General features: G+C 49.8%; 1 protein-coding gene across 7 annotated transcripts in view; it reads right to left on the bottom strand.

The window, feature by feature from the left end:
- The window catches only part of STPG1 (sperm tail PG-rich repeat containing 1), a 55,354-nt gene that overhangs the window by 23,293 nt on the left and 18,781 nt on the right, over positions 1–13,280 (bottom strand). For 5 of the 7 annotated variants that reach the window (XM_019461803.2, XM_019461801.2, XM_019461802.2 and 2 more), the window contains 2 exons: positions 7,497–7,655; positions 3,515–3,616 (listed from right to left, as the gene is read on the bottom strand). The exons of 1 other annotated variant lie outside the window; for it this stretch is intronic. In XM_019461803.2, coding sequence (XP_019317348.2) covers positions 3,515–3,616; positions 7,497–7,655 — 261 coding nt within the window. The remainder of the gene's footprint in view (positions 1–3,514; positions 3,617–7,496; positions 7,656–13,280) is intronic. One more of the 7 variants, XM_053898803.1, reaches the window with a different exon arrangement.

Below are 13,280 nucleotides of genomic sequence, written 5' to 3'. Positions count from 1 at the left end.
CTGATGGTACGTGGGTGGATGTGCTCCCAGGGGCAAGAATGTTCTTGTCCAGAGTCCCAGCTGTTCAGAGTCGAGCCTGGGTTCAAGTCCCAAGTCGGCCTCCCCCTGTGTCCGGATTCACTGATGTTCCCAGAAGGAAGGTCACCCCAGCCCTGTATGCACTTTGCCTTTGAGTTTTGGGCAATAGTTAACTGAGTGCTTTCCACGGGTTGTTGCATTTAATCCTCATGAAAAACCTGGAGAGTGGTTATTGTGATTATCCCGAATTTACAGATGAGGAGACTGGACTTTCTCCATCAGATGAGGAGTGGAACCAACATTATCACCCAGGCAGTCTGCCCCTACTATATGGTGTGGATTAGATACCTCATTCTTTTTTTTTTTTTTTTTTAATGTTTATTTTTTTTTTTATTTTTATTATTATTTTTAATGTTTATTTATTTTTGAGACAGAGCATGAACGGGGGAGGGGCAGAGAGAGAGGGAGACACAGAATCGGAAGCAGGCTCCAGGCTCTGAGCCGTCAACCCAGAGCCCGACGCGGGGCTCGAACTCACGGACCGCGAGATCGTGACCTGAGCTGAAGTCGGCCGCTTAACCGACTGAGCCACCCAGGCGCCCCAATGTTTATTTATTTTTGAGAAAGAGCAAGTGGGGGAGGGGCAGAGAGAGAGGGAGACAGAGGATCCAAAGTGGACTCTGCACTGACAGCAGCAAGTCCTACGTGGGGCTCGAACTCACAAACCGTGAGATCATGACCTGCGCCAAAGTCAGACGCTCAACCGACAGAGCCACCCAGGCGCCCCTAGATGTCTCATTTTAAAGAGGAATGGGTCAAAAGGAATAAAGCAATACAAGTTTTCATTTACAAGCTGGCCAGCCGATAAATGACTGTGGAAGGTTCTAGTTCAAGAAGAATCGCTATGCTCTCTCTCCTCTGCCCACTAGGCTGGACACATCTTTCCTCTTTCCTCTTCACTCCAAAGGAAGAGGGTGGGAAGGTGAAACCCTTCCTGGTGGTACTGTCTGTAGTATTTCCATCCTGAGTCACTCAACAGAATTAGGCAAGAGCGTTCTTCTAAAGCACGATTTCCCAAAGTGTTTCTTGGCATGCGAGGTGCATAAGGTAAGTGAGTGTTGGCGGTCGCAGCAGCAGGGGGAGAGTTCCAGAGCCAAATAAACTTGAGAGGGTCTCACAGCATCTTCCCATTTTGAAGATTCATAATACCCGCCGCCATATTAAGTGCCCTGAGAAGTCCTACAATAAAGAAGCCTAACTATATTTTAACTAGGCCTTCCAGAACCACTCCTGCCACCATGCAAATACAGAAAGGCCATGGAAGTCTCCTCCCACCAGACTGACTGCTGTGTCATGAATAATTCTGGAACAAAGATTTAGAATATGCTATTGAAGCTCTTTAAATTACTTGGACTTAGAGCACAGGTCCCCTCCAAAGGTTGGGTGTAGTGGTTCCAACAACCATCAGGAAGTTTCTAGAATTTATAGATCCACAGAGTGTTTTGGTCAGCCTCACCTACAATCCCGCTCCTCCTGGCCAGACCGGGGTCAGTCAGGCAGATCTTTCTCTGACAAGGGCTGCTTTTAATTCCTTCAGAGTCTTCAGATCTGGAAAAGGAGGAGGTAACTAACGAATGTGAAAGTTACCAAGTCGGGGGACAGAGGCACGAAATTCGCATCCGTGCAGAAAGCTAGATGAGATGTGGGATCTCCTAATAGATCTCCCCCAGCCACTGCCGGCTGCTTCCAGGAACCCAAATGTCTAAAAAAAGAAATTCCCATATCCATCAAATCGGGGAGGGGAAGCCGGCACCACTCAACGGGCCAGCGTTCTTTTTGGGTTTGGTCTGAATGTTTCAAAGACCCGACAGGCGTGATTCGATTCCGTAACACTCCGACCTTGCCTTGGGCCTCTTCTCCTCCAGACGGCCCAGCCTCGTCGTTTGGAAAGTTACCGCACGCAAAGCCTAGTCGGGAGGAATTGACCGGCCACGAATGTCTCAGAGAAAACCTAGGTGTTGCACGAGCTATTGTTTGTGACTCAGGTGGTAACACTCATGATATTTAGCATGTTTTCAATGCTCCCAGTTTCAAAGAGCACGTTGCTCATTGCAATTTGCCCAGAGCCTCCAGGGAGTCTCCGCTTTTATGAGGCACCTGGGACACAGAAGGGTGACGTGCTTGAGGCCACGTCGTCGAGCGTCCACAGCTGAGTCAGGATCAGGTCTTCAGTCTTGTCTCTGGTGCCAGAGCCTCGTGAGGTGGCATTTCTGTTGCAGATTACTTTCAGGTCTCTTTGTTTGCAGGGCGTGGTTCCTCTGTAAGCTCACTGGGGGCATGTGTGACTTCAAGGGCTTTGCTGATGGGGAGCTGGCTCCAAAGTCAACTCGCTCCTTGAGTACTCACCTCTGCCAAACTCAAATTCCAGTAAGTGGCTGCATTCAGTGTGTCTTAAATGGACCCTTTGTGTGGTGTTTTGTTTTGTTTTGTTTTGTTTTGTTTTTTTAATCCATTCCAGTGTCAGGCATTATAATACATCTTTGCAAGAGATAATTTTTTTTTAAAAATTTTAATGTTTATTTTTGAGGGGGTGCGGAGAGACAGAGCACAAGCAGGGGAGGGGCAGAGAGAGAGGGAGACAGAATCCAAAGCAGGCTCCGGGCTCTGAGCTGTCAGCACAGAGCCCGACACGGGGCTCAAACCCTCGAACCACGAGATGGTGACCTGAGCTGAAGTCGGATGCTCAACCGACTGGGCCACCCAAGTGCTCCTTGAGGTATTTTAATTTTTAAAGGGACAGATGGCATACATGTTTCGTTGATGCAAGTTTGGGTTTGCTTTCTTTTTCACTTTCCTACCTCAGCCGGTCTTACCCTAGTTTGGCCCTTTTCCCTTGCTATGTCTATTCTTCTTGCCAATTTACAAAGATTCGAATAAAGAACAAGAAAATCCTGCCCAAGTATGTTCAGGGACATTGGCCCTTCATAGAGTTCCTTGATTCTTAGAGCCATCCACCAACATAAAGACCCTCATTTCACAAAGAAGGGAAACAGGGAGGTGAGGACGATCGCTGCATTTCAGGCCTGCTGCCTGCTTTCTTTTTGCCCCCATCAGATTTCTCAGTATCTTGAATAACCCAATGAGACCAAGCGGTGTAAAACCTCATATTAGAGTGAGATCTTTTCCCCGGAACCTAAAAATCTCAGGAAAACATCTGCTTAGTCCACTCCGTGATGACAGAATCGATGGTGGATGATCAGGTCCTGAATCTCCCTCTGGCCTCTCTTCCCACCCTGGCAACGTCTAGCAGGGGAGGGGAATTACTTAAAGGCACAGGCTCTAATTTACTTGCGTGACACGTGAGGTGGCAGTTATGCTCCTAATTAGAACCACGGCATTTGGAGAGAAGGGACCAGATGACCAACACATGCTTACGCAAGGAGAAAAGGAAGCTCCTGATCCCGCTAGCGGCCTCACTCAAGGAGGGGGTTCTCACCATAGAGGGAAAAGTGCACGTCCCTTTCTTAGACAGCGAGACACTGCTGAACACCGGAGACTGGTGAATGACATCGTAGAAGCCAGGACCCGGGATATCATCCTGAAAGGGACAGAACGTGGTGTCACTGGGATCCACTCATTTCCACTGTGCTCTTCTGCGAGCTTTGCACCCATTACATCCACGCTAAGCCCCAGTGTAATCCTCCAGGATGGCACCACCACTTTCCCGGTGACGGCTCGGCTCTACCATTTCCTAGCCTGCCCAGTCACGGTCTCAGTGACCAAGCGCTGGGGTTGGAATTCCAGCCCAGGTCTGGGACCCCCAAAGCCCCGACTCTCCCTCCACCATGCTGCCCTGCATTCCAGAAGAATGCTACTGTTCTGTCATGGCATCAGAGAAGTGAGCACAGGATGGGCTGCTAAGGACAGCTGATGCGTGAGTCAGCGTGTGCTGATTGGGTCCGCCAAACCCAAGGTGAGGGACCGATGACCGCTGTCACGTTAGTTAACCGCACCCACCTGACTCAGCTTCCTCCTCAGCCTTTCAGAGGAGAAATCAGGGAGCGTTTCTGTTTACAAAGCAAAACGAAACAAAAACAACCTTCCTCCCAAACAAGTCCCTTTCTAATTCTCAAACAAAAGGAGGCAGGCTCACGAGGCTCAAATGCTAAACGGAGGGAGGTATGAGAGAGAGGAATAAACAACCGCTTGATTTCTAAGCTCATTTCTGCTTTTGCAGCTAATTGGACTTTCGGCTCATTTCCCAGGCAAGTTACCGGGGGGAAGTATATGCTGACGGAAGTTGGCCAAGCAAGTGGCATGAAATGAAAAGGATGTTCCGTTGTCTTGAGAGTTTACTGGGTGCCTACTCGATGCCACAAGCTTTTCAAAGGTTGCTTCATTTAATCCTCTGACAAGGAAGGGGCTACTGTCCCCATTTTACAGATGGAGACACCGAGGCACGTGGGGATGCATTTATCCAACACCCCACTGCTACTAACGGCCGTACCTGAATTCAATGCTAAGGGCATGATGAACGCAAACCCTTTGCAGTGGGGGTGTTAGCAGGCCCATTTTAAGGAAAGGAAGGCCCAGAGGCACTGGGTCCACATTTAGTAAATGGTGAAGCCCAGATTTAAATCCGGGCAGCCTGACTGCAGACTTGCTCTCCCCAACCTCTGTCACCCAGGCTCGTTGTCTCCACCGTCCCTGCCACTCTCCTCGGGGCAGAAAGAAAGCTTAAGGGGCCACCAGGGCTTTCCAGGACTTTCCAGTCTGGCCTGAGCAGTGTGTGATTAAGGTTTAATATTTGGGATAGGGCCATCAGTCAGTGAGATTAATAGGTTCTTCTGTGCTGAATTTTAAACACAGGGAATCCTTTGAGCCTCACTTAAAGCAGGTGGGTGAAGGGGCACTGATTCCCACTTTGTAGGTGATGGTGATCTTGGGTGCAGAGCGGGGTCTGATCACCAGGGAGAATGGGGCAGGCCATGAGACGTGCAGCAGAATCAGGTGCACCAGCGCCCCAGGCCGAGTCCTGCACGTGGGAGAAGATTCGAGGAGCTACCGAAAACAAGGAAGAGATTTTTCTAGGGGGCTGTTTGTAGGGCTAGCATTTATTTGTTGAGTGGCCACTCACTGTGTGCCAGGCACTGTTCTGAGCACTTTATTTTTTTTTTTTAAGTGTATGAGAGACAGAGAGAGAGAGCGAGCAAGTGGGGGGGGGGAGAGAATCCCAAGCAGGCTCTACACCATGGAGTCCAACAAGGGGATCAATCTCAAGACTGTGACATCATGACCTGAGCAGAAATCAAGAGTCAGACACTTAACCAACTGAGCCACCCAGGCGCCCCTGAGTACTTTATGATTTTTTTTTAAGTAGGCTCCACCGAGCGTGGAGCCCAACGCAGGGTTTGAACTCACGACCCTGAGATCGAGACTCGGATGCTTAACCGCCTGAGTCACCCAGTCACCCGCAGTAACTCATTTAATCCCCATTTTAAAGACAGAAGGACAGGACCAAAAGAGATAAGGCCCAAGGTCACATGGCTAGTAACTGTCAGAGCCTGAATTTGAACCCAGGGGGTCTTAGTACAAAGTCAACTCTTTTTTTATAGATTGAGGGATAACTGACACATAACATTCTATTAGTTTCATGTATACGGTGTAATGATTCAATATTTTTATACATTGGACAGTGATCACCCGGTAAGTCCAATAAACACCTGTCACCATACAGTTACAGGATTTTTTTCCTGTGATCAGAGCTTTTAAGATCTCCTCTCTTAGCAACTTCCCAATATGCAATACAGTGTTATTAACGGGAGTTGCCATGCCTTATGATACGTCCCCGTGACTTTTTTATTTTGTGATTGGAATTTTGTGCCTTTTCATTCCCTTCACCCATTTTGCCCATCTCCACCAAACATACAGAATCCACTGCTCTTTTTTTTTCTTAATTTTTTTAACGTTTATTTTTGAGACAGAGGGAGACAGAGCGCGAGTGGGGGAGGGGCAGAGAGAGAGGGAGACACAGAATCTGAAACAGGCTCCAGGCTCTGAGCCATCAGCACAGAGCCCGATGCGGGGCTCGAACCCACGGACCGCGAGATCGTGACCTGAGCCGAAGTCGGACGCCCGACCGACGGAGCCACCCAGGTGCCCCCAGAATCCACTACTCTTAAGCATTAAACCAAACTAATGTTCAAATGAGAAGGTGTAGGATAGAAGAAAAACAAAAGTCCCCCTGCGTTTTGAATCCGCGAATTCCCGTCTCGGTGCTGCTACACCCGCCAAGTGACTTTTAGCAAGTCGCCCCTCTGGGCCTCAGTTTCCTTATGTGCAAATCAGAGACATGGGGCCACATGCCTTTCTTTGGGTGCCTCTTAGCTTGGAGAGTCCCTAAGTCCAGGGAAAGCTGAAGCAGGACACGTACTCGCGACTCTTCCAGGTTTAAACTGTGAACGAGGAAGACGCACACCCCTCGCCCCTAGTTTACCGCTACGCTCGACGCCCGCCATCAGTTTCCCACCAATTTTCTGGGCACCTACGTGTCTGAGGAGCTAGAGTTGCCCGATAAAAGCTACTCCGTCCCACCCTGCCCAGGTGAGTTTGAATTTCAGATAACTACAAACGATCTTAGTGTAAGTACGTCCCCCGCAGTTTGGGGGGACATATTGATACTAAAATAGTTGTTCGCCATTGATGTGAAATTCTACATTAACTAGAAACCCTGCGTTTTCCTTTGCTCGATCTGGCAACCCCACTGGACGTAGCTCATGCTTTCATTCTGCTGTGTTGCAAACTGGTGGGAGGCCAGGCCAAATACGAAGAGGGCTGTCACCTCTTAGCCTGGAGGGACAGAGTGCTGCCTGTTTGCTCTGAAGGAATGTCTGAGAAGAGGTGTCCAGGCAGCAGTCTGCTGGAGCTGGCCCATGGCAGCTCCAGAGGGGGACTGTTAGAATGCCAGAGGTTTTGCTAGTGGCCCCAGGTGGGGGTTTTTACACCACAGAAATTGGCAAATGCTATCAATCGGAACTTGCCCCCTTCGCGGAGGGGACAGCTGGTCTACCAGCCCCTTGCTACCTTCTCATGACACCCAGCTAGGTTTCTAAGCTCCGCGGAGGGAAATGTCCAAACGCAGAGCCTTCAGGCCCTCTCCGGCAACTGCTAGAAGTGGTGAATGGCTCTCTGGGCGGGCAATAAAAAGTCAGACCTTTCACCTCTGGGATGACAGTTCACATGACTAACCTTTCGTGGCTTCGGTGAGTTGAGGCCTCTCAGAGCAGATCCCAGAAATAAGAATCCAGACTGCAACTGGGGTGAACTTAGCCGCCTTGGTTTCTTGGCCAAGACCACCCCCAGAGGGCAAAAATAAGCAAAGCAAAAATGGGTGTGGGGAGGGAGAAGGGAAGAGAACTATCGATCTCAGCCCTACCAACTGCCTATCGAGCACTGAGAGAACTATGCGGATGTCATACCTGTGGTCTCCCCGGCCTGGCCCAAAGTGTGAGGATTAAATGAGTCAATACACGCAGAGGGGTGAGAGCCGGTGCGTGGCCACTCTCATCCTCGTTCCTACCTCTGCACTGCCCACGCCAGCCGCAATGGAGCCGAACCTTCCCGTGGAGGTTAAAGACCTGGAGAGTGGGATTAAGCAAGAGAGGACTGGCTCATGTGCTCCCATCCCTCCACCCAACACACACCTGGGTGACGTTTGGCTGAAACGCACTTTGAGAGCCCTTCTGAAGGATTAAAGTCCCGGAAGGCAGCCTGTGCGGGTGCCAAGGGTGGGACAAAGATCTCCACTCGCTTGACCCTGGGATAGGGTAGGGAGGTCATGGGGAGCAGGGCACAGACCTCCTCACCCCAGACATGTCCATGGGTTATAGGAAGCTTGGAGTCCCATAGCTTGCAGCCAGCTATGCAGCCTGAGCTTTCGAGTCCTGATTTCATAAATTCTGTCCGATTAATACTTTCAAATCAACGGTTCGTCAAACTGCTTCTTGGCCTACAAAACATAGTCTCTGTTGGATCATTGGCTAAAGGCCACACTAGAGCTGCCTTTAGACTCTGCAAAGATGTCCCACCCTGATTTGGTCTATGTTGGGGAAGCGAGCTGGTGTTTCGTTCATGCGCAGGAAGAATGAAAACTGGGGACCTGCTGAGGGGCTTAAAAGGATCTAATGGGGGGTGGTGCGCCTGGGTGGCTCAGTCAGTTGAGCCTCCGACTCTTGGTTTCAGCTCAGGTCATGATCTCGCGGTTCGTGAGTTCGAGCCCCGCATCAGGCTCCGCGCTGTCAGCGGATGGGATTCAGCTTGGGATTCTCTCTCTCCCTCTTTTTCTGTCCCTCCCTTGCTCGTGCTCTCTCTCTCTCTCTCTCAAAATAAACAAACTTAAAAAAAAAAAAAGTATCTAACGGGAGGAGGACGTGCCTGAGGTAGAACCAGAATCCTGTGCTGTGGTTAAGCCCCCAGCAAAATCACACAGGGATGTCAGGCTCCTGGGGAAACAATTTTTCCCCACAAATGCCTCTGGTCTTCAGATCTCAGGACAACGTGTCCAACGACCCTGCTGACTTCATCGAAGCGAGAAAGCTTTTACTCGGGTTGATGTGCCCAGAGTGAAGAGGACAGCACCGCCTGGACGGCGGGAGAGTCGGCCTCTGTCCCCGGGGCGCGGCACCGGCCCTCAGGCCCCTCATCTGTGGGGGCGTCAAGATCTGTGGTTTTCCGGCCACATGCCAGGCGTCCACAGGGAGCCAGGGAAGCTGGCAGCAGCTTGGAGGAGCAGTCTGCCTGTACCTGGCCCACCAGTGGGCTTCAGGACGAGACACTGTCACAGGAAGGGCTGTTCTGCTGAGCCCGGGGTTCGAGGTCACGGAAGCTCTTTCTGGTTCAAACTGTCTCTGACTCTGAGATTTGTCCCTTGGAAGATGCCTTCTTCCTTTCTGCTCTCTCTCCCTCCCTACCCCTGCCCCCCCCCCCACATATGTTTCTGTCTGGCACCAAAGTTTCCACACCTCTGATCACAGCTGCAAAGGGAGAGAGGCCGCGAGCGTACTTCATGCAAGAAAACATTGTTTTGTTCAGAATGGGGGAGGATGGCAGAATGAAGGGACCCTGGAAGCTCTGCGGGAGCAACCAGGAAAGGGGATGAGGTCTCTTGAGGAGATTGTTTATCTTTGCGGGGTGGGGGGGGGAGGGCGTGGCAGGAGGGGCAGAGAGAGAATCCCAAGCAGGCTCCGTGCTCAGTGTGGAGCCTGACACGGGGCTCGAACTCACTACCGTGAGATCACCACCTGAGCTGAAATCAAGAGTTGGATGTTGGGGCGCCTGGGTGGCTCAGTCGGTTAAGTGGCCGGCTTCGGCTCAGGTCATGATCTCGCAGTCTGTGGGTTCGAGTCCCACGTCGGGCTCTGTGCTGACAGCTCAGAGCCTGGAGGCTGCTTCAGATTCTGTCTCTGACTCTCTCTCTCTCTCTCTCTGCCCCTGCCCCGCTTCCACTCTGTTTCTGTCTCTCAAAAAATAAACGTTAAAAAAATTAAAAGAAAAAATAAGAAAACTACTGTGGACCAGGGCTTGTGCTAAGGTGCAAGGAAGGACACAGCACGATCTCTTAGCAGTTCACACACTCTAGGAATGGGATGGAGGGGCCGCAGCAAAACAGTGCAAAATGGACAGGGTGTGTTCCGTGACTCAGCAAGGGATGCATAGACTGGAGTTGGGCTCATTCATTCCATGCACTTTTGAGGGGTGTTGGGGTCAGGAAAGGACAGCGATGACCCCAGGAGTTTCCGGACAGGTGAAGGTGAGACGGGCACACCCCCTACCATCAGGTGAAGCAGAAGGTGGACAGGGGCACAAGAGTGGCCGTCCAGAGCTCAGAGGAGGGTGTCCCTGCTTCCATCCCGGGGTGACATGGGAAGCAGCGTCTGGGAACCAGGAGCTGCCACCTGCATGCATCCTTGCCCCTCCTGACCCTGGCCGTGCAAGTTACTCACCCCTCTTTGTGTCTCAGGGTCATTATCTGAAAAGCAGAGATAACGATGAGACTCAGCTCACAGGGTGATTATGGGAACTAAACGGGCAAATAAATGCAAAAGTCTTCGAGGGGTGCCTGCCGTGCGGTCAGTGCCAGCCAAGTGTCTGTTATATCCGGGAACATATACTGCAGACCCCGTGGGGAGGCGTGCCGCTGACCCTACTGTGGTTCAGACGTGCAGCCGAGTGCGCACTTGGGGTAATTATCCCCTTGGACACGGTGGCCCCTGCGAACTGAACTTCCTTTCGTTTAAATATCCCTGACATGTGGGGCGCCTGGGTGGCTCAGCCGGTTGAGCATCTGACTCTTGATTTCGGCTCAGGTCATGATCCCGGGGTTGTGGGATCGAGCCCTGTGTGGGGCTCTGCACTGAGTGTGGAGCCTGGTTGACCTTCTCTTTCTCTCCCTTTGCCCCTCTCCCCAGGTTGCTCGCTCACTCTCTTTCTAACTGAATGAATGAATGAATGAATGAATAAATAAATAAATAACTCGACATGTAAAACATCCCTGATCCAGTGCCTCATCAAGTTAATCAATGAAATGATATTAGCTTTCTACAATTTCACACAAACTAAATACAGGCCTGCTTACCAACTGGGACGGTGGATTGACTGTCAGGCTCTCTATCAAATTAACATGTATGTTTAAATTGAGCCCTTCTAGAGGATACAGTATACGCATGCTACTGACATTCATTGATTTGAGCCTGGAAGGGATAAGCTGGCTTTAGAATCATGGGCCTAGCAATTATAACGTCCTTGCTTTATTTTTTTTTTTTTAATTTTTTAACGTTTATTTATTTTTGACAGAGAGAGACAGGGCATGAGCGGGGGAGGGGCAGAGAGAGAGGGAGACGCAGAATGCGAAGCAGGCTCCAGGCTCTGAGCCGTCAGCACAGAGCCCGACGCGGGGCTCAAACTCACGGACCGCGAGATCGTGACCTGAGCCGAAGTCGGACGCTCCACCGACTGAGCCACCCAGGCGCCCCACCTCCTTGCTTTTAAGATGATGCAAAGATATTATTAGTGTTACACAGCCTGGAAGGCAGTGACCACCGTCCAGAGGGAAATAGAGACAGAAACAGGGAGGTGGAGGAAGAAAATGTCCATCAGCCTCCCGGGCTACGTTCTGCCCCAGGTTAGGCATGTCTCTTCATGCACACGGAGTCACCAGCACATTTGTAAATAATTGTAAAAATGTGCAGGGAAGCAGACTTCATTTCTAGCAGCCTAAATTGCAGTCCCGACACCAAGCCCCGTGAAGGATTGATTACAGGGCATATGAGCTGGGCAGTGTTTCCCCACAAAGTTAGACGGACAAGGTGAGTGCACATTTCACAAGGCACTGATTCTCTGTGTCAAAGACGGGCTAAATGGGTCACAGAACTAATGTGAGGATACAACCAAGTTATGAGATCAGGCTCAGGGTATGGATGACTCATGTCCTAAGAAGGGTGGTGAACATCAGAGTTTTAAAATCTGTTTTTAATTTGTATTGCCTCACGAAATTATTGGGTGATGTTACACAAGATCTTTCACTTCTCAGTGTCCATTTCCCTCAAGAGAAATGAGAATAATGAGCATAGAACAAGAAAATTTTTTTTCCAGTTTTTATAGCTTGAAGAAGCTAAAAGATTATATAGTCCAAATTGTTTGTGTTTCAGATGAGGAAACCGAAGCCCAGAGAAGTCAAGTGACTTGTCTAAAGGCACACAGCCTCTTAACAGGGCAGAACACAGGGAACCTGATTTACGGATCCCGTCCGTGCTCTTGCCACAGAATTGCGTACTTTTTTACAGAAGGCTTTCAAATACCTAGATGAAAGTTCCCACGTTGTCAAACCAACGTGACTACATCTGAAAAGTATGAATCAAATTTCTGAGCGATTTCTTTCCGTATCTGATGCTGCTTACAGCTTTGGCTGGTTGCCCCCCTTGGTTCCTTGAGCAGAAACGTTTCTGAAAAGCAGTGGTTGGAATGCTAACTCGAAATGCCGGCCTCTTCAGTTTCAGGAAGCGAGTCTGGAGAACCGGATCACATAGAAGGGCGCCTACACTCATTGCCTGACATCCTTCCCTACCTTGTGCCGCGGCTGTTCTGGCGAAGGCCTTTTCAGAAACATACCTGCTGACTTTCATAAATCAAATGCATGGCTCTGGAGGCCGCAAGAGGTGTGGTAGTGTGTGGAAACAACATGAGGCTTTGGAGTGAGCTAGACCTGGGTTTGAGGTCTAATTCTTTCCAGGTTGATTCAGCAAATATTTATGTAGGGCCTCTTATGTGCCGAGCCCTGTGCTGAATGACCTTGGGTGGGTCATTTAACTCCCCTAAGCCTCGATTTCCTCTCCTGTTAAATTAAGACAATGAACCCTTCCTTTTAGCATTGTTCTGAGGATTAGGGACATGGTCTAAAAATGATTTCACACCTAGAAGGGACCAGTAAAATGGTGGCTGCTACTATTTTTATTGGAGGCTGAACTGCAAGTATTCTAGAGATGGGCAACATATTATTACTGTCTTGACAAACAGGACCCCAAACAGAAGGTACAGAGACCGGCGGACAGTTAAAACACAGACACAGAAACTAGAGGGAGAAGAGAGAAAAGTCCTGAGCAAATATCTTCTTTATCATCTCTGAGGTAAACCTTCAAGTAATTAAAAATGTGCGTGTGTGTGTGTGTGCACGCACACGCGAGCCTATACACACACCCTATATTCTTTATTATTTGCTTTCTTAGAATCCTAAAATGTTAGAAGTGAAAGGAATTTAAACGTCCTCTCATTCAGCATTCTTGTTTACAAAGGAGGAACAGGCTGAGGGGCAAAGGGGCCTGACGAGACCCCCCACGTGGCCAAAGGTAACTGAGATGTTGACTCCTTCAAAAGAATGTTATTCTACAGATCTTGGTTAAATGAGTAAAGGAATGAAGATTTTAAAGACTAAGGATGTCTGTGAGGTGCTTCGGCCCCCTGCTGGTGAGAGAGGAGACCGTCAGACCCTTGAACCTTTAGCTAATGCAATCCCAAGCTACTTGAGGACCCACGAGGAGCCCGGGGAGCCATGCAGAATCTTCCAGATCGAGGAAAAGAGACACAAATATGTGGAGAAACGGGGCGGGAGGGGATACAGCAACAGAAACAACACACTGTTAAAGGAAGTTTGAAAAAAGGGGGGGCCTTGATCACAAAGGTGGTTTTAAGTTTATTCGACCCTTTTATTT

Source organism: Panthera pardus, unplaced genomic scaffold (genome assembly GCF_024362965.1).
Source record: "Panthera pardus isolate Hobbes unplaced genomic scaffold, ASM2436296v1 HiC_scaffold_11, whole genome shotgun sequence".
NCBI classification, from domain to species: Eukaryota; Metazoa; Chordata; class Mammalia; order Carnivora; family Felidae; genus Panthera; species Panthera pardus.
This window is presented reverse-complemented; position numbering and strand designations above follow the sequence as displayed.